The sequence below is a fragment of the Corapipo altera genome, unplaced genomic scaffold (genome assembly GCF_003945725.1).
Source record: "Corapipo altera isolate COAL_440 unplaced genomic scaffold, ASM394572v1 44b, whole genome shotgun sequence".
In the NCBI taxonomy this organism is placed as follows: Eukaryota; Metazoa; Chordata; class Aves; order Passeriformes; family Pipridae; genus Corapipo; species Corapipo altera.
In genome coordinates, this window is record NW_020884932.1 from 298,923 (window position 1) to 320,324 (window position 21,402).

General features: G+C 38.1%; 1 protein-coding gene across 1 annotated transcript in view; it reads right to left on the reverse strand.

Annotated features, from left to right (window-relative positions):
* Window positions 1-413: 413 nt before the first annotated feature.
* The window catches only part of SNRK (SNF related kinase), a 42,165-nt gene continuing 21,176 nt past the window's right edge, over window positions 414-21,402 (reverse strand). The window contains exons 4-7 of the mRNA XM_027659426.1: window positions 12,525-12,666; window positions 9,395-9,607; window positions 8,224-8,358; window positions 414-4,261 (exon numbers count right to left, since the gene is read on the reverse strand). Of these exons, the coding sequence (XP_027515227.1) occupies window positions 3,043-4,261; window positions 8,224-8,358; window positions 9,395-9,607; window positions 12,525-12,666 (1,709 nt within the window). The 3' untranslated portion in view covers window positions 414-3,042. The remainder of the gene's footprint in view (window positions 4,262-8,223; window positions 8,359-9,394; window positions 9,608-12,524; window positions 12,667-21,402) is intronic.

Genomic DNA, 21,402 nt, shown 5'->3' on the forward strand with positions numbered 1-21,402 from the left:
TGTCCTGTTCTCCAGAGCTGCCAGAAAGCACCAGCCAACAAGAGGGTTTAAGCTGCCCAGGTCTAGCACCCATATCCTCCAGCTGAACAGCGGCGTGTCAGGTTTACTAAACCATTCTGAAGTTCTGCCTGAGGAACGGATACCTCAGCCTTCAGACAAAAAGCTCTTCTAGCAGATGCCAACTGTGACAAAGCCCAAATGAGCAAGTCTGATCTGTGCAAGAGAATAACTGGAAATTCGCAAATTAATGTTCATCCCCACACAAAGTTGGCTTCTTGCAAGGCAACTAAGCTGACATTTGCACTGCTTTCTGTTTTAATTTGTGCTGTGCATGGGGACTCAGCCTGGAGCCTGTGCCACCCTGACACCCCGAACGCCAGGAGAAACAAACCGCATCCACATGCTAATCATCGGTTATGCATCAATCAGGATATCACTTTTATTAACTGGATTTTCCATTTCTGTCGCACACCATGAATGTTTATACAATGAAAAAGCCAAACATTGCTGGAAGCAATAAGATCAGATGATATTTCTGTACCCTCTTAACACACATACATGGATTCTTTCTTGGTGAGAAATTTTTATACTTCTGCTCATTAATGCTGCTTATTTAGACTGCTACTCTTAAAATTCTGTGTCAAGATTGTCACATCTTAAATACAGATTAAGTTGCTAGAGGTACATTACTTTTTTTATATATATATTTATATACACACATACAGAAAAATACAAGACTAACTGTTTTTCCACAATATTTACTTTATACACTACTGTAACTATATGCAACTCTTAAAGACACGTTAAGGGGTACAAGAAACTGTTTACTTGCTCTAAATAGTTTGGTCCAATATTATCTTAATGTAGTGGTTATTCTCGCCCTTCCTTTTACGTGACGACATAACACGACGTACACCACATGCACAATCATTCACCTATCAACAAATGGGGAAAGGACACCACTCAGACTAACACATCTGTACACCCAGAGGTTCAACCAGCCACACACAACTATAAGGCTATAATACAACTATGCAGCATAAATGGTCAACACTGCTGTTCTAAAGTGAGCACCATATATACAGTCGTATATAAAAACATTGGAAACAAAATACACCCGGGGTTAGTTAAAAGGTGCCATTCCAAGGCTGTACATAATATCAGGAAAGAGTATTTACAATACTTGGAAAAAAGCTGCAACAAATAAAGTTTATTGCCAATGCCCTTTATAAACTCGTCTCCTACGTGGATGTTACGCTCACTGTCTGTGAACCACACATCTCATTTCTGGCCCTTGGTAAGATCCCTGCTCAAAAATTTCAAGCAAATATGTTCTATGGCTTCACCCACACATCTACTTTTGTAGCTTTTAACTAAACTGCAACTAGAGTTCAAAAACGTAAAGAAGCAAAACACTTTGCCTTGTTCAGGAAGCAGAACCTCCAGAAGGACAGGTAGGCTCGCCAGGAAGGACACCCCACACAGCTCAGACTCTCTGAAGCCTTTCATCAGTAACGAAAAGAGTTGTCGTGAGCTGCACACATCCTGACTGAGTGTAAGCCCCGCTTTGGTTCTCTGCTCCCTCCTTGGCGGACATGAAACACGCTCTATTTGACTGTTCTGCAAGTGTTATAAGATGCTCAACAGTGTCAAACTCCTTTGGGACACCCAAGGTCTGCCCAGGGCGCTGCTACATAGTACCCCCAGTTTCACTAGCATTGCTTAGAAGACCCAGTGCACAGCATGAAAAAATAAAACATTCTTGCCCTTCCCAAAACTAGGAATCTGCAATATATTTTATTCTAGATAATAAAATTCCACAAAGTTAATTCATCTGATCAAAAGTATCCTTTTATACAGAAATACTCTAAATCAAGACCTTGCCATGGCAATGGGAAACCCAACAGGAAGGCTGAGAGCTGTGAAATAAACATTTTCCTATAGGCTATTTTAAACGGACTTTATGAAAAAGCGTTATTACTGAGGAAAAATAAGTGGGGAACATGTGGGGAACAGCAGTATTTTAAGTCTTAAAAACAGTAATAATGACAAAAATGTAAATGACAATAACAATTTCAATGTGAATCCAATTACCTAAAGGTTTGCCATCCCTTATTGCCTTTTGGAATCTCAGGGAAGGAAGGAGAGGACAGGGGAGAGGGTTTAAAAGGTAAAAACCTAAAATATTAGATGTCATGATATACTACTAACAAAAGTAATTCATACAAATACTTTATTTTCAGTTAGCATGTAAAAACTCAGAAGTAGACTTAATAATTTACCTTTGTTATATTAAAAAAGATTGTCTGCTTGTAATATTAACATATTTCTATGGGAGAAAGCTGCCTTACAAATCTACTTGCCTTTTTTTTTTTTTCCAAAAGAAAACTGCCTCTAAGCAAAACAAGATCTTTTCAGTTTGATTTTTGAGCCACAACTTTATCCGTATCATAGCTTAAGACAAATAGGTGTGGGTTTAAAATCATATTTCAAGATCACTAATTTTCAGTGCATCTTTGCTTTGCACAAGCCTTGGAACATCTGAAAGCTCCCTGAAGAGTTTTCAGCATCAAAACATTATTGCTTTGGTTCTGTTTCAGACACATAGAAGTATGCCACATATCACATATTTTAGTTATCACAGAAGGTCAGAACAAGAATTAACATTTCACAGGCAAACAAAAGCTTCTCTCTCTAGTTTAAGTGCAGAACATGAAACTTCTAAGTGCTTCATTTACATTAGGATCCAGATATTTATTTTAATTTAATCCAGATCTTACATAGTAAAATTATAAATGTAAAAATTACACAATAAAGTATTCTGTTTTGTTGAAAAAGAAAAATATATTGGCTAGCAGCATGCAAAGACCATGCATTGTCATACCATCAAGCAAACACAAAATTAAAGTGTAATAAATAACTGCTCAAAGCCCACTTAAAAATCTTAAGACAATAAAAGGGGGTCCGTGACAAGGTGTTCGCAGCTCTGACCAGGAAGAATGATGCTGTCAAGCAGATCGAGCTGTCAAAGTCAGGTCATCGTCAAATGACATGACAACAACTGGTTTGACTGGAGGTACACAGCAGCCCTTCCTTTGGGTTCCGCTGAATATTCACAGATATCATCTTTTCACAGAGAGGTAGTTGTAGCACATTGTTTTTCAAGTTCCTGTTCTTTATCCGTTCCAATTCGTTTGTTGTGTCTGTCATTTGGTTGGAAAAAAATTTCAGGCTGCCCAACGACGAAGCCTGGTTTGCGCTTCCACTGGAGCTTATACACATTTTCCATGTTGATTTCTCCTGTACTTTTACACTGGAAAAGGACAGATTGTTTTGAGGATCAATAATGTATTTTGTGCTGCCGTGAATCTGTGAACCCAGGCAAAGGCTCATTAACTTCAGGCTTTCAACCAGTTCCCCTGCACTTCTGGACGACAGCTGCATCGAGTTTCCGGATCCAGCGCATCTCCGGGTGGAACCTGAAGTGTTGTTGGTGCTACCGCTGGAGCCACCGGAGGGACTCCCCCCACCTTTGTTGTTGTCACTTGGACTTGTTTTGTCTACCCCTCCGTTTCCATTGCTTGGTTTGCTTTGTCCACCACCATCTCCCTGGCTGCCAGGTGGCCCTTCGCTACTATCCCGCCTGTGCCAGGAGTAAGTAAACCCACTGTCTTTGTCGAGGCGTCTCCTACTTTCTGAGTCGTCATCGCTCGTTTCTGAGCTGCTGCAACTGGAGCCCCGTCCCTGGCTTTTCCTGCGGTGATAGCGTTTGTGCACGGTGCTGGGTGAGGCAATGTTCATTTTTAACCTGCTCAGCTTTGGCGGTAAGTTCTCGTCCATGTCAAACTCGTCATCGGACTCACCCTCCTCGAATATCTGATTGAGAACTGGTGCACTCTTCCTGGAAGTAAGACGGTTTGTAACCGAAGGCTTACGACGCAGAACAACTTGAGTAGAAAGAGAAATAGGTTTTTTATCTTCCTCATCCTCCTCTTCGTCTTCCTCTACTCTGAACAAGCACTTCCGGCCACTTGTGGTAGGTTTTAAGCTCACCGATGGGACAGCGGACAGCGCCGGCCCAGCCAGCTCAGGGATATCTTCCTTCTTGGCCGAATCCCCCAGGGCCTTGCTCCTGTGGCCGTTGAGAACGTTCTCAGCCGTGCGAGCTGGTGACTGAGGAACGGTTGCGTGGGAGAGAGGAGATGCCGTAAGGTCATCCTCCAGATCTTGGGGGACATCAATTTTTGTTGGCCACGACTGCCTACATAAACAATTATAAAAGATAAAGGAGAAGTTAGATCATGGCAAGCATTTCAGAACGTACAAGAAAATGTAGTATCTGCACCAGAGAAACACAAGTACTGCCACACAAATTGGCCTGCTGAGTGGCATGTTTGTAAACAAAAGCACTGAGTGACTGAGCAAAAGAAAAATGTTCTCAGAGAATGTGCATTCCTTTACAAATGCTGCTGCTTGAAAGGAACATCATCTATACAAGAGCATAGTTTTGAAATTATGTTGGTTACTGTCCAATGAACGTTTAAGATCTCACTGCTCTCAGAAAATTAATAAAGCTATAACTTGAAATAATTGTGTCTCGGTAATCTGAAGTAGCTATAGAACCACCAGAACCTAGAGAAAGGTATAAGCTGATTCAAGCACAACTTAGTGTGCTTACAAAGTACTTTTAATCTGAAGTTTCTATTATTTTTCCCCCACAAGTAGTCTTAATATAAAAACTAAGTTAGAATTAACATAAGTGAGACTGAAAGGGTGAGTCAGAAGACACATTTCCTCATTTTCAGTAAGTCTCATTCAGACCAAGCTCTATTCTACAAAGTCCCCTGTAATTTTAAACACACGTGGAACTGAGATCACACATTTATTTATTTGTCTTTAGCTGAGCAACTGGAATAATACAGCTGCATGAATTCAGGACTCAAGCTGCTGAAGAATATGACACTTAAATAAACTGTGAATCCAAGTTGAAAATGTATGTCTGTACTAGTGCTAGCTCAAATCAAAACGAGTGTGAATTGGTTGTACAGTTACCAGCAGATGTCTTAACTCCATCATCTAAGCTACTATCTAATGATTTGTATTTGACTTTAAATTTAACATATATTGTAAATTTCCCAAGCTGAAGAGGCAAAGCTGACACCTCTTTGCCGCAGTAGGACTGCACTTGCTGAAGGCTCCCTCTGTAATGGCTGGACAGAAGAGGACCCTGAGGTGTGAGACACCTGTCTACAACAGGTTGTCTTCTGACAACTACCTCCCAAATTGTATGAACTTGAAGAGTAAGTTTTTATTAAAGCCAACATTAAACTCATCAGGCCCAGCTGCAGACTGTTTTGAAGTGCTAGCATCAGTTTTGCTTAACCAAGCAGGGATAGAAACACCCACCAGGTCCTTCTAACAGTAGGACCTGGCTGCTCACACACCCACCTAAGCCTGTGTACTCCATTCCCTGGCTGTCACACTGGAGTGCTGCTGGTGGTCTCCCACCAGTTTCCCTCCAGTGAGCAGCTCCAGCAACACAACCAGCAGCTCCGAGCCCAGACAAGAAGTGAAGCCTTGGCTGTGTCCTCCTTGGTGTGACACCAGCACTCTCCCTCAGGCCCCAGCTGACTCTAGGAGCGCTGGGAGCCACTGACCCAGTTTTCTGATGACTTGTGCTCTGCTGCTTATTTTAAACACAAACAACTGTCTGTAATTAACAAACAGGACTTAAATAAATTAGAAACATAACTATAAATATGACAGGAAATGAAGCTCTGAATCTTTCAAGAATTTACCATGCTTTAAGAACAGACTGGTTTGTCAACAAAAAAAGGAAGAGTTCTGTGGTTGTCACAATAAAGGGCAAATATAGTATCTAACAGGACTGTAGTTGCCAGGCAATAAGCCTCCTCACTACAGTATGTTTATCTCTCATAGCAGCCCATGTTTACCTTCCTTCCCTTCTGCCTCTCCCCTTATTCCCAGCAGGCCTGAGGGGAAGAGTGGGGTAGAAGAGAAGCTCCAGGTTGCAAATTACATTTTAATTTTTGTAAATCTTTTGAAGTCTCAAAATCAAAATAATGCACTACTTTGTTGTCTTTTCCATGAGGTCATTCTATAGAAACACTTTGAACTTATAAACATCATGGAGGCAAGGAAGAGCTATCTGGGATCATTATTAATAGCAAGGTTTCCTGGGTTTGTACATATGTCCTTGTCATGAAAAGAAAATTCATATTCGTTTATAAATTCATACAAAGATTTCGATTCACTGAACTTGTTTGTTCCAGTTTCTTATATAACTAGAGCTGCTCTTCTGAAAGAGTGACACTGATGCTGAAAGAAAACCCCAAACCAATTTAAAATCAGACTTTGCAGTTTTAGCATTTCCATTTGAAGGTAAACTCCAGGTTTTCTTCTAAAATAATTTGTTTTATAAGTAATACTTAGTATTAGACACATTTGATTGGATTTCTTTTTGCAAGAAATTGACATAAAAATAAGAGGATGATCCATCATGAGACAACTGCCAAGTGAAAGTTACAGTATTACCCTTGAAGAGAGATAACCTCTGTAACACGAAACTCCAGACCCTTTAGGATCTGTAGGCAGATGCCTGCAACAATAACTCTTCTAAAGTACTTGTAACCACATAAGATAAAATTTCCTACATAAGTGACCACTGAGTGAATGACCCTCCAGGGTGTCTCCATCTCCCACCTGGAGATGACAAAGATACTGAGAACCACTGTAGTGTTTATAGAACAACAACTCATAATTCAAGTAGACAGAATAGTATTCAGAAGAAATGCCTCTAAAATCTCAGCCTAAATCCAAGGTAACAAACAATGAGCACTTTAACCTATTTTCCAAAATATGTGTCCTTAATTTATAAGAAGTGACCATTTTTTCTAGATTTAACTTGAGGTAGCAGTACCTTACTTTTATCAATTAGACCATGGAAAATATGACTATGCACCTGAAGGTCACCACAGCATTTATGTGCCTATGATAGTTCCTATTAAGTGATTTCACATATGACCTTGCACAAGGAAACCTTTGGAATGAACTAGTTATTTTGTCTTTCTGTCCAAATCCTACAGATAGATTAACAACAGAGAAGGTATTACTAGAGTTAGAAACTCTAATATTCTTTTCCCATTATGAGAGTAGCTAATAACAGTTACCAATAATACTTTACCAAAACCTAAAAAGGCAACTTTGAAATCACTGGAGCTTACAGGACAAAAGTTAATGGAAATGCCTCAGTACATCCTCCATCTTCACTGGAACGATCACCAAGATGAATAATGAATATTTTTTCCAATAGCAGCAGATTCCTAGGCATAGTCTTTCATTTCCTGAGTTAAGTGTTAAACACAATGTCTAAGAAAAATAACTGCTCAAAACTTGCATCCTCCATTATCAGTGTGCAAGTGCAAACTATACTATTTGCCTTGTATTTGGTTTTGGGGGCTTTTTTGCATGTTTGGTTGGGTTTTTTTAAAGCATATGCTGTTGTAACTGAAAATATGGGATGCTTTGATAACTGGTGCCAGAGCAAATGGACTGGTTGAACATATCAATACCAACTACATTCCAGAAGCCCACTTCCCCTTTTAGTTTTACTGTGTTACAGGCTGAAGCTTTGAAAATCTCAGGGAGCCCTACTATAAGGTTATTTAGATCACATCTTTGTCAAACAAAAAAGAAAAATCTATTGCCATGTCTTTAAATGACTGATTAAAGCAGTAAACTCAAGTTTTGCTTAGACAACAGTCACATCAACTGACATGAAAAAGAACATAACCTACAGACCAAATTTAGAGTGATTTCTCATTTATAACTAATTCTCCATCAGCATGTTTATGGATTATGCAACAAGTTTTTCTCCAGGGATATTACATAACACAATTTGTATGAGGAACTGAAGGTCAATGAACAAGCCCTTTTTTAGCAGGTGTGAAAACTTGCTTCTTCAGGTACAGACTTCAAATTGATTAGTCATTTCCTGACAATGATAGGAATTGAAAATATTATCGGTAATTGATTTCTGAACAGCTTCTGAAGTGTCCACAGCACTTTAAAGACATTTAAAATTTGCAATGAGTAAGTATTTTACTGTTTTTAAGAAAGCAGTACTTGAGCAATTCAGTAATATTCCCATTAAGCCAAGTTTAAAAAGAAAAAAAAAAGCCATTTAGATTCCTAAATTCTCACCTGAACTGAGCTTTGATGTTGCTGGGGCTTGCAGATCTGGTCTGAATTTCCTTCTCTTGTTTTTCTCGCAGGATCCTTTCAGCTAGTAAGAAGTAAGTAGCAGTGATGTGATTGTATTTGTTAGTTTCCAATGCCCTGAGGAAAGTACAGAACATGAAATAAACCATAAATCAATGGTTTCTGAGAACTGCACGTGCATCTCACAGCTTGCTGTACTTCCCACAGCAGGAAGAGCAGAACTGCCTATTTTTGATGTTTTGATAAGCATGTCTTAGTTTTACTAAAAATAAAGAGCCAACAGTTGGATGAGGACATCCTCAGAATATCATCCAAAAAAAGTAAGGAATTCTTTTTTATTTTACATTCTTTAAATTATAAAGTGTTTTTCATTAATGTTATGCACCAATGATGGGCTTTCCCACTGGCACATATAATCACAAAGTACTAATATTTGATTATGCAACAAATGGAGGGAAAAAGCCTTCATTATTTTAGGGCTGCACATTGAGTTTATAGTAAAATTAAGTTCATAAGCCAGTAAGCATCACTCAGACACTCTAACAGAAAGGATGCCACTGATACACAGCTAAAGCTTAAGGAGTGAGACTGCTGCATCCCACTCTCCATCAATGGTAATATACTAACAGTTTTTTCCAGCTTCAACACATACAATTAAAAAAAAAAAATCGAGACCTTTCAATGAATATTTTAGAAATTTGAATTTTAATCTATTAGAAAAAACTATGCAGCTTTCTAGCAAGTTCACTCAGTAACAGTGACTTATGCATTACAAAAGGAATAATATTTTAAATTAACAAATATTCAGGTACACTGGAAACATGCTAAGAGAAAAATGCTAGAATTTATCACTTCCAAATATGCATGAGAAACAAAGCACAAGTAAAAGCATGGATTCCAAAGCAGTTAAGTTTACTCAAGATGGCAAACTATTGCAGGAATCAAACATTTTCTTGAAGTTTTTCCTAAGTTTGGGTATACTTAAGTATTTCTGATCCCAGAACATTCTGTCACAGAGCAAGACTGTCACACTTCGTCTGTTAACTGAATGGCCTGAAATTTAATCACCGAAGTGCCCAGGTTCTCATAACATTATTTAATTAAAAAAGAGAGATGTACAGAACAAACTGCATATAGAGAACTGACAACTTACTCCACTATTGTGTCTCGGTCTGCGATATCACCAAGAACCATGCGCTGTATTATACTGTTGTGCTCCTCCTCAGACAGATTTTTGTACGATACAAGAGGAATATTGTACTTTGTTGCAGGAGATGGATCAACCCCTTGGAGCCATGCATGGTTTTCAATCTCTTCCAAAGATGCCCTTCGCTTCGGGTCTCTCTGCAACATCCGTGTAATTAGACTGTGAATAAAAAATAAATCTAAAAAAATGCACTCGCGTTTTTTAAAAAAGCAGCTGTTGTATGAGCAACGTTAGGAAGATGTCTGCTCTCAGTTCACATAGATCTTTAGAAGTCTCTACAGTAAACAATGTGATGGGAAATTATTTAGTCTCGAAGACACTTCAAATATTGCTGAAACGAAACAAACCATTTACCTATTAAAAACTATAAATATCATAAACACCGCAGTTTTCATTTACTGTGCTTAGATTCTTAATCTGATTTTTCTGGTTTGTTTCTTTTTAATAGGTCTTATAGGGCAACTCTCACAGATGGCCTATTGGCTAGTCAGTGAAGTGACAGAAATGAAAATTTTTATTATTGCTGCTGTCAACAAGAATATGGAATGGCAAGATAAGCAGAAATATTTTATTTTGAAGTAGGTATCAGACACTGGAGTCTTCAGTATCCTTGGAAAACCTGTGATCTGTTCTACCCACAGAGAAAAACAAACAAACAAACCAATACACTCTCTGGGATGATGTACTGACAAACCTGCTAACGGGCTGATACTGAGTTTTCACAAATGCTGGAAAGGAAGAGCATGAATTCCCCAAGTAAACAGAAAAAGATGACTTGATTGGCATAGCACATCTCTGTTCACTAACTATACGTGAAAAATTCTCGGGGAAGGTATGTTTGGCTTCGTTCAATAAATATGGATATACGGTTTTGATGCCAAGGTTTCAATGAAACTTTATTGTTCCAGCATGTTCTCCAGTTCTCACACAGAGCTTTTTATTGCACTGACTATACTATACAATGCAACTTCAAACTGCAAGGCCACACAACTCACAAAAGCAACCACAATTCTTTTAATTATTTTTTTTTTTTTTTGGTGTGAGATGATGTATGGAATCATAGAGGTTATTTCAACCTTCTTAAAAAATTCTACAGTAAACAAAGAACACAACATTTATTCTTAGTAGCTGTAGTCTCTGCCTTTACCAAAAGGAAAGGCAGCATGAGACATGAGAGCCTTGAGTTTCTTTGCTTTTGTTAATATTATGACAGAAAGAGAACAAACTACATACTTAATATACTTAATCTGACTTTTTTAGTAAACTACGCCTGTTGTAAAACTGCACAAACGTACCACATGTGCCTCCTGCTTTAAGCTTATTTATGCATCTCGAACCACAAACGCTTTCGCTCCAAGATGGATGTTTAAACATTCCCAGAGTTTCTTCCCTAAGACAACATAACCTATAGAGGACCTGGGTAACTGATCGTACATCATCGATGCACCGCATAGAGAAAGCAGATCTACTTGGACATTTTAAGCAAATTAGTGTGAGCCAATATATTCAGCAGAAGTCTGCAAAAGTTAAGTTTCCTGGCCTCAGCACAGCATGCAGCATCTCAAGAGATGTATTTGATACAGTTCACTGATAAGAGCTCTCTCTTAACCTCTTCCTGTATTTTATTTTAAACCTCTTCCTGTATACTGAGCTCTTCAAGCTGACAGCAGCTTTTCTGTCTTACTGGAGATACCAGACACTAATGACATGAAAGAAAACCAGCTATGGTACAGAATTATAGAATTATTAAGGTTAGAAAAGACTTCTGGGTCCAACCACTAAACTAGCACCACCATGCCCACCACTAAACTGTCTCTAAGCGCCACATCTACATGGTTTTTGAACACCTCTAGAGATGGTGAGTCCATCACTTCCCTGGGCAGCCTGTTCCAATGCTTGACAAGAAGTTTCTCCTAATATCCAGTCTAAACCTTGAAGTCATTTGCTCATCCTACCACTTGTTATCTGGGAGAAGAGGCAGACCCCCATCTTGCTACAGCCTCCTTTCAGGCAGTTGTAGAGGGTGATATGGTTATCCCTGAGCCTCCTTTTCTCCAGGCTAAACAACCCCAGCTCCCTCAGCCGCTCCTCATAAGAGGAGCCTGTGCTCCAGACCCTTCACCTGCTTTGTTGCCTTTCTCTGGACTCGCTCCAGCTCCTCAGTGTCTTTCTTGAGGGCCCAGAACTGAACAAGCACTCAGGGGGAGTCCTCACCAGTGCTGAGTACAGAGGGACAATCACTGCCCTAGTCCTGCTGGCCACGCTATTGATGGTACAGATCGGGATGCTGTTGATCATGTTGTGCATTAGATTCCTGGACCACACAGATGACAAGTGAAGAGAGGAATGGTCATCATGACCACAGCTGTAACAGATTTCATTCTTTGCCAAATAACAGAATTCTAGATGCCACTCTAGTTTTTTGACTGGACCAAATTAATTTTTCAAGCACTCATAAAGGCATCTAGGCCTTCATATTGAAAATGAAAAGATACTCTACGGCAGATTAAAGAACCCAAAAAAAAATGTAAAAGTGATGCAACTGGGATATATATTAAAAGGACTGAAGAGGCCATTAACCAATAGGGAAATATGGAAAATACTGCAACATAGGAAAAAAAAAAAGTTCCAGTGAACACTGCAGGAAAAACAATACGTCAAAAAGAACCATGATTCCCAAGTGGCATACAATATTTGCAGGCAGAATATTTTTCTCCCTGGATTGCCTAGAATGTTGATTTGGAGTTGCAATTTCAGTGGAGATGAGCAAAACTTGCTTTGTAATATCCATGGCTTTTGACAACTTATTTTTTGGACAGAAATTGATAGGAAGCAGTACCTTCTGAAGCCCTGCCACTAAATACTGTCAACATCTGGTAATTTGTCCAGCAACAGAGTTGGCCAAAGGCAATCAGTAGTAGCTTCTTTGATCCTTTATAAAATTGATGACAACTGAGAGACATAAAAGAAGAGTATCAAGGAGTATTCCACACTGATAATATGGTATGGGGAACTCCCAAAGGTAGTGAAAGTCCACTTCTATGGATGCTTCCAAGTTCTTTAGTACTCTACTTACTCTTTACATTCTTTGGACACGTGAGGCGGCACTGTGTATTTGCAGTCCATTATCATAGTCAGAGTTTCACTGTCATTTGCTTCTTGAAATGGTGGCTGCCCACAGACCAACATGAAGAGGATGACTCCCAAACTCCATATATCTGTAAATATATAGTACATACTTTAAAAAGAAAAATAACTGTTAAGGATACAGATATAATTATCATCAAAGCCATGAAATATTCTTGAAATGCATACAGGGCTGATTACTACACTCTTGATTATGAGCATTACCTACAGAAATTGCAATTCCACTCGAGTACAAAATGCTGCACTTCCATTGTTTGACAGCTTTTATAGTTTTTGACGGGAAAAAAATCAGAATTCACGACTTCAAGAATGTATAACAGTTTGAGATGCATTAACACCTTTGACAGAGTGTTAGATAAAGCTGAAAATAATTTGGTCACTCATTCATTATCCTTTTATTAACAGGTAGGTATGGGTTATTAAAGAGATCTGTATTCAAAGCACATTCCTTTCTGAAGGACTAACATAAATTTTTCTCTGTATTGTTTACATGTTACTCTATGATGGAAAAAATTACAAAGAAAGTCACTTAGTTCAATAAGACTGATTTAGCTATGTTTTCCCTTCAGTGGTAGTGTGTTGCTTTAAAATGTGTTCCTTCCAATGGTAAGTTAGAAATTAGATTATGTAAAACCAACTTCTTCTACCAATGATACTACAAAGTGTGGGGTAGCGGGTTTAGGTGTTGCTTTGGGGTTTTAAATATCCAAACATAACAATTAACAGTGATTTCTACTACACTCTGGGAGTCTTCTTGTTTCCTTCTAATTCCTGCTCATGTAAAATAAACACTTAACAACTTTCTTGTTCCCCAGTGAAATGACATACCAAAAGATGAAAAAGAAGCACTTCAGGGCATAAAGCCCTGTAGTTGGTTTCTACTTAGTGCAAAAACTAATACTTAGTTCAAATCTTTATTAAGAGTCTGCCCAAAAGAAAATATTTCTTAAGTCTCATTGCATTCAGTACAGGAAGTGTAAGTATTGAGAAATGTATCATATTGCAGAAAAATAAATAACTTGTTCCAATATATGCTTAGAAAAAAGGCCACATTCAAACTTCAGCCACAACTCCATGCTCTGGAAATTTCAGTCGCAATTTTGGGTCTTACACCCTTAGCATTTCACAGATCTGTGTCCAGTAGAACCAAGCAGACAGCTGAGGGTAACAAATGATCAGGCAGGCATCTCCTGAGGAAAGAGGGGAGAGCAGCTAGCAGTGGCCTAGGAAGCAGAGCACACCCACTCTTTCCTGGCAAGGCTTGCAAGAGGGAACCACATTAAATTATCTACTCAACTGCATCTTGCTTTCTGTGTCCCATTCAAAATACTCGACATGCATTTAATGCTGAAGGATGGCTACAATTTTATTCAATAACATAAATCACACAGATTCATCCCTAGAACAATTACTCATTTTGCTAGTTACAACCCATTCTTCATATGGTTTAGCTGACAGAGGAATAGAAATACTACATGGTAATTTTCTTTAGAGCTCTAATTTGTAGTAAGTGTATGCTATTAACTCGGACAATTACTGGATTTCTGTTAAGCTACTAGGGCCTCAATCCTGTAGGTACTGAGCATTTTGAGGCTGGTACATCATATCAGGTGTACCTGCAAATGCAGCGTGACTATCCCCACGTTTACAGATTCAATAAGTGCTTTAATACTTTGGTAGCCTGGTGTCATAAAGCTGGTGTTCTTGAATACAGGATTTTAAAAACCCTCATAAGACAGAGAGGCAGTTTCACCTAAGAGGTCCACCTCTAATTTTGTAAGCTACTTACATCTTTCTCCTGCTGTTTAGTTTCAAAGCAGCCAAAAGTTTTTGTGCATTATCTATCTCCCACCATACAACTGATTACAAGAAGTTTTTGCAAGCACAAAAGACGTGAATTTATACATTTTATAAGTAATCATCTTTTGAATATCAATGTCCTTCCTAGATTTTTAACTGTGTCTAAGATCTATTTTGTGACATGATCTATTCTAGTGTTTTGTTCAATACTCCCCCCACAACAAAATGCTTCATGTCTCCTTTTAGCATTAAGTATTTTAGAAGAGTCCACATAGTTTTCATTATTACAGACAAATTATATTTGCTATAATAAAACAATAAATACTGGTTAAGTTTAAGCCAGGAGAAAAATATTGGGCAAAATATTGAGCAAAATAATTAAACCGTAAGTTATATAAGCATATAAAAAGTTTAAACAGAAGGAAAAAGACAATACTGTAAGAAATCAACCTTAAAAACAATAATACAGTCCTGAGGAAAGGACAGTAATCAAAGTAAGACAACAATTAAAGTTCCATGAACTCATCATAGATAGGGAAACTCTACCAGACCTTGAAACTTCAACTGCATTGAGCAGATACTGAACATCCTTAAGTATTTTCTGTTACAAAGCAGTCTCCTAATCTATTTTCTATTTTACAGACATGGCTTCTTCTCTGGGCTATACATACACTTCACTGTATTTCAATCTGAAAGGATATGTGATGACAGGTACAGTTTTAGTTTTCCAAAAGTTATTTAGGTAAATGTGTATGTACATTTACTTTATAAAAATAAAAAACACTTTTTAGAAGCAAAATCCAACGATTCTCTAAATGAAAAAAGAAAAATTACTATTCTTTGCTATAATGCAATGTCCAGTTAGACATCAACCTGTATGTTTTGACAAATAAAACAGTAATTACTGATTAGGTGGCACATAACAGAGAATTTTGTAATCTTTTTTTCACTTGTTAGTATACTTTGTACTCTGTACCCATGTGTCTTTCCAGATAAGAAGGGCTGCAAATGGTAAAATGAAATAATTTTTTTAAATATAACTGCATGAAAAATAGAAAACAAACTCTTTTTAATAATGAAATATCAATCATGCTTTGAACTGCTATTGGATTTGATTGTATCATGCATTTTGTTTAATGCACAAAATATACACTAAAAGGGAATAATGTATGCAGAAAAATTTTTGTTAGAAACTAAAAATAGTGCTTTAGACCTTTTGACCTTGTCATATTATCTAGATACTCTTATGCTCTCAGTGAAGAGCACTAGGGCAGCAACAACTACATTTTACCTCACTCTTACACACTACAGGCAAAGTTATTATTTTATTATTATCCTTTTCTGAATAATGTGTATTTCGTTACCCTGCCAGCATTGCAGACACTTATTCTGATGTGACCAAGAAATAACAGTGGACAGCAACAATTACACAGCTTTTATTCTCATCCTATTTTTATAGCTGTGGCTGAAGATCAACTTCATTGCACCTACAGCCAAGGTGACTAAAATGACTCAGCTTGGAGTGTTGTGGACAGAGCTGAGCAGTCTAAGCAAATTGAAGAGTTTGCTAATAACCAGAAATCAAGAAAATAATGTGCCTAAGAAAGTCTAGTCTACGTGTGAAGATTGAAAAATCACTGGGACACTTAGTGCAGAGCTTATTATGTCAATAATAACAGATTTCATCTTAGCAACATCTTCACAAGCCCTCCAATATTGTATTATAGCAAGCCTCTCCTCCTTTATGGAAGCAGAGCCAAGCCTTTGGATTTCTGCAGGTATACTAAGAGAACACATTCAAGAGTTCTGTCCTGCCCTCTCCAATTGAGGGGCTGCTCCCTTGTCCCTCTTCTATGCCACAGTTTAACTAGACCAAATCACTTGTTTGCAACTCCTCATGCAACTTAAGACAACCAACCAGATGACAGATGCAACATCTGTAACAAGGCTCTTTCTGGTCCACTGCAACTTGCCACTTTGTTAAAGGTGCAGGTACAACAGAAGATGCACATGTTGCTACAGATGCATTTGCTTACAGAAGTTTTTGATACTCTTCGAAAAAGTTGTGTGACCATCAAGCTCAGTCCTATGTTTTGCCATCAAGCATTTCAGGCAACAATCTGTGGGCGTTTGTTTAAAAAACAAAACAAACAATTAATCACCATAATTGTGAATTGCAACAATCAGGAGGGTGTTCCCAGCAGGTCAAGGGAGGTGACCCTTCACCTCTGCCCAGCACTGGTAAAGCCACACCTGTAGTGTTAGGTCCAGTTCTGGGCTCCTCAGTGCAAGAGAGAGACAGACTTACTGGAGGGAGTACAATGAAGGGCCATGAAGGTGATGGACTGGAGCATCTCTCCTGTAAGTAAATGCTGAGAGAGCTGGGATTGTTCAGCCCCAAGAAGGGAAGACTTAGGGGTAGCTTATCAATGCATATAAGCACATGAAGAGAGGGTGCCCAGTGGCAGGACCAGAGGTAATGGGCACAAACTGCACACAGGAGGCTCCCACTGAACATCAGGAAACACTTTTTCTCCATGACCAGGGTGACCAAGCACTGGCAGAGGCTACCCAGAGATGCTGTGGAGTCTTCACCCTTGGAGATATTCAAAAGTCTCCTGGACACTGTGTGAGGAACTGTCTCTAAGTGCTCCTGCTTGACCGGAGGATTACACCAGATGACCTTCAGAGGTACCCCACCAGAGGAGGCAGAACCAACAGGAAAACTATGCTTCCTTTTGCCCATGAGAAGCAGCACATCCTAGGTGACCATTTGAGAAACTGAAAGCATGACAGCCCAGTGAGAACTAAAATAATGTTGACACCATGAACACACAAAACTTGAATGTTCCATTTAATCCAGTACAGGGCTGTCACAAGTCTGCTTTAAAACAATTATTTCTCACACCTAACATCAAACATAAAGAATAGTAAGTGTAAAGGAAGCAGTAAAAAAAGCTGACATAAAATAGGAAACAAATTTTCTAACTTATTTTGAAATATACAAATCCTGCAAAAACAATGGAAAAATGGAACGGGTAAATAACAAGTGGATTACTCAGTGATATTTTAAATTACCACAATTATTCAGACAACAGCTGTGTGCATTCCTAAACAAAATTTGAACGGTAACAACAGTATCTTGCCCTTCCAAACCTACCACAAAATTTCATATTGGTACTTTTTCCAAAACACAATGTTGGATGAAATTAAAAAAAAAAATAATTTTTTTTTCTGGCAGATCTCAGTTTCCAGGACAACAGAAATCCCTGCAAGTTTTGCATTATTAAGTTTTCATTTTGCATATACTGAAGACAGTTATAGCTTGATAGGTAACAACACCAAAAATGGGAAATCATCTCCTCCTTCTAAAAGGGATGCATAAACTTAAGAGTTAAAACTCTTACTTATTTGTAAATCTCTCTTCTAAATTTAAAAAGGTGACATGCAGTCCCAACATACAAATAAGTTTAAACATGTTGGTCTGCTAGTCTTCAGCGCAATTCAAAATCTAAGGTTTAGTATCTGAAGTCTTCAATGCAGATATTCCAAAATAATGAGTTAATACCCACATACCCTTTTGAAAGATTTAAAAGATTGGCAGTTAAACGACTATATGGTACATAAATAAGAAATGCTGATGTTTGGACCTGATTTATTAATTTTAAACCATTCCATACCCGCAAAAACAAACAAACAAAAAAAATCAATCCTGTATATCTACTTTCCACTTTTCTCTACTGGAGATGTATAGCTGCATATTTTTGTCAAATTCAGAAAATATACTGCACAAAACCTAAAGAAATTAAAATGCCTTCTCTTTCAAGATACCATTTTTATTCACTCATTTCATGTAATAACCACAGTTCATTCTGGAGAATCCTTTGTTTCCAGAATAGTGCCATCTGGCTGAAAGATACAAGACCTATGTTGCCTTTCTCTTAGAAGAACTAGTAAAGGAGAATCAGAGGTTATTTTATTATAGTGCATATTTACCAAATTTTATTTTTTTACACAAAGCTACACACAAGAATGTTCCTTGCCATACTGTTCTGTGCTGTCATTATCAGCACTGCTCTATTAATCTTTCCTATTAATAAAGGGAAAACTCATCATCTGTCCTCTGGATCCCAAAGAATCAAAGGACGATGAAGACGGTCTGTACTCGACTGATCAAGAGCTTTGATCAACAGCTGGTTGTTGAGATGATTTCTGCTCACATACCAGGTGTGGCAAAATGGGCATAATTCCTGCTGGGGAGACCACTTCCATCAGCAGAGCAGAAAATGGCACCTTGATCTTTCATTTCTAAGTCCCAAGGATTTACAAAAGAGTTTTCACTCAAACCAAGCAAAAGCATCGGTCAAGACACAGTGATTCTGATTTGGTCAAAAGCAACCACTGTGACAAGACAGTTGCACGAGCACATTAGAAAGATGTTGGGGCAGCAATGAAATTAAAAGCCTGACATCTCAAAGCAAGGCTTCAAAAAAAAAAAAAAAAAAAAAGAAAAGTAGTGTCTCTTTATTAGACCAGCTAATAACTGGGGAAAGGAGGAAGAAAAATAACTCAAAGCTTTAAGAAAGAGAAGTTTTACTTTAGATCTCCACATACTTGTGAAAGTATACTTTTTTGTTTTTTAGTGAAGACGGTCCTTAAAGTATGTTCTTAATTTTACATACCTTATCCAACTCAGGGCAAAAATCCTAGCTGAGACAGTTTCCTGCTTTCACACATTATTAGAAACTGCAGATACACAATTAAAAGCAAATAAGACAACATCTACTTACACTTTTACCTAGTCACTGAATAGCACTGGCTCACTAAAAGGGTCACATAAGCACCAGAGGCAAAAATCCCCCCACGAAGTAGAGTGAAGAACTCTACTGACAGGACCTGAAGGCAGAGCAAAACTGTTTCTTTGACACCTGTGAAATAGGTTGGACCATTTAAAAAAAATCTCACCTTCAGTTCAATGCAAATATGGTTTGACCTACAGTATACACAGTAAAGAACTCTGCAGAGATCTACCTCTCCTCCATATCCCTGATACACCATTTTAAGATAATGTATTAGCTATGGTGCTGTGTTAATGCCAAAAAAAGTTACCAGGTTTTAGACAAAACTTTTAGATTTTGTAATAAATTTACTGCCAGATAGTTTAAACACATAAAGGAAATGGTTTTGTACACAAAGCTCCTGGGCCAACAACTCAGCATACACTTTCATATGTACTCCCTTCTCACAGCTCAGAACTCAGGTGCCAGTGCCAGTTGTAGAGTGGAGACCTTTATTTTAAGGAACATAGGGAAGAGAAGGATTACAGAGATCCACCTTTAGAAGAGCAAATTTCAACAATAATTTATTTTTCACAACTTCAAGTTCTTTTGCTACTCTTAGTTATTACCAATTAGCAGATGAAGGCTTTATGAAAACTGCTTACTTCTCCTCCCCTTCAATGGTCATCTAATTTGCTCTCTTTAGGAAACTGATGGAAAAGTAGAAATTAGGCCTCACTTGTGGCATGACAGGCCTGTAAAACTTCAAATTATTATGGTGAGGGAAGGCACAGTTCTTTACTGCAGTGGCCAAAATCACAGCCTCTTTCAAAAGCACACTGAAGACCCCAAGATGCAATTTTGCCTTTAAATCAGGTACTAGTAACTTGAAACTGCCACTGCTATAACATGAATAAAATAAAAGCAGTAGTAGCTAGCTGCAGTAACTTTTTTTGTTTTCTAAGCCATTAAATAATGTTGATCAGGAAAGGACTGTGAACCATGACAACCAGGGCTGTTTATATGCAACTTCCTTACATAACTTGAAGTCACTGTCATAGAAACCAAATTACATCATTAGCTGTCTCTGTTACCAGTCTTAAACACAGGGTGGTCAAACATCTGTCACGTTCAAGTTTGTACACTGAACAAAGCATATTCATATTCATCTGCTCCACCACTGAGCTGCGCTTTACCATTTCATTAGCCACTTACTGCTTTCTACAGTTCCTGATCTGCTAAAACAAGCACTTCAGATTTCAGAAAGTTACAACTTCAATGACACAGGGGATCCTTATAGCTTCAGATTCACTCAAATTTATACTGTTCCTCAGAAGTCAGACACTTGTCACACTTTATATATGCTACGTGAATTTGTGATTCTAACTAAAAACCCATACTAATTTTGGAACAGACACATTTGCATTTACATACATAAAGTAAATTGAGTCAGCTTATTGAAATTGTTTATTTCAAACCTTGATGGGAAAAAGGGTTGTTTTCTTTTCCCCTCCTAATTTAAATTTAGAACTGCTTCACAGTTTACACAGTGTATATTTCTCAGCTAAGATGGATCTTTCTACAGAAAGTCTGCTTCTTCAGCAATGATTTGTAGTATTAAGTTGAGCCAGGTTTTATAAATTTCTCTTCGCAATGTTTACTGTTAACAGCTGAACATTATAGTTATCTTCTACTAGAAGCCATTTAAGCAAAAAGGAAACAAATCAACTTTTATGGAGATGACAGATATGTTTACATGTTTATTTTGCCACTACAGAGGTATCAAGAGACTGGGTAAATGAAGGATGGAAATGGACACCACTTTCCAAGATCATGGGCAGTTACTCTAACCACCATGTTAAGACATTAAAGAGAATGTTACCACCACTGCCACAACCTCTTCAGAGCAGTTTTGTGGAATAAAGCCCAATCCACAGAAACCTACTGAATACAAACCTTGGAAGACTCAACACATCAGCACTTCAGTATCAAGTTCTTTTATGCAAAGTTAGATAGGAAAATTCTATGTAAAGAATTCACAGATGTAAAGATCATCTGCATCTCTGCACTCTGGACATGTTCAGGACTAGGAAGCAACTGGGCAGTACCTGCAGACTGCTCTTTTGAACGCAGACACAAAAACCCCCATCATGAACTACTTTATTTGGATTGGAATTGCAGGGTTCATTGGGCTCAGGATCAGGTACAGGCGGGTAACTCATAAGGATA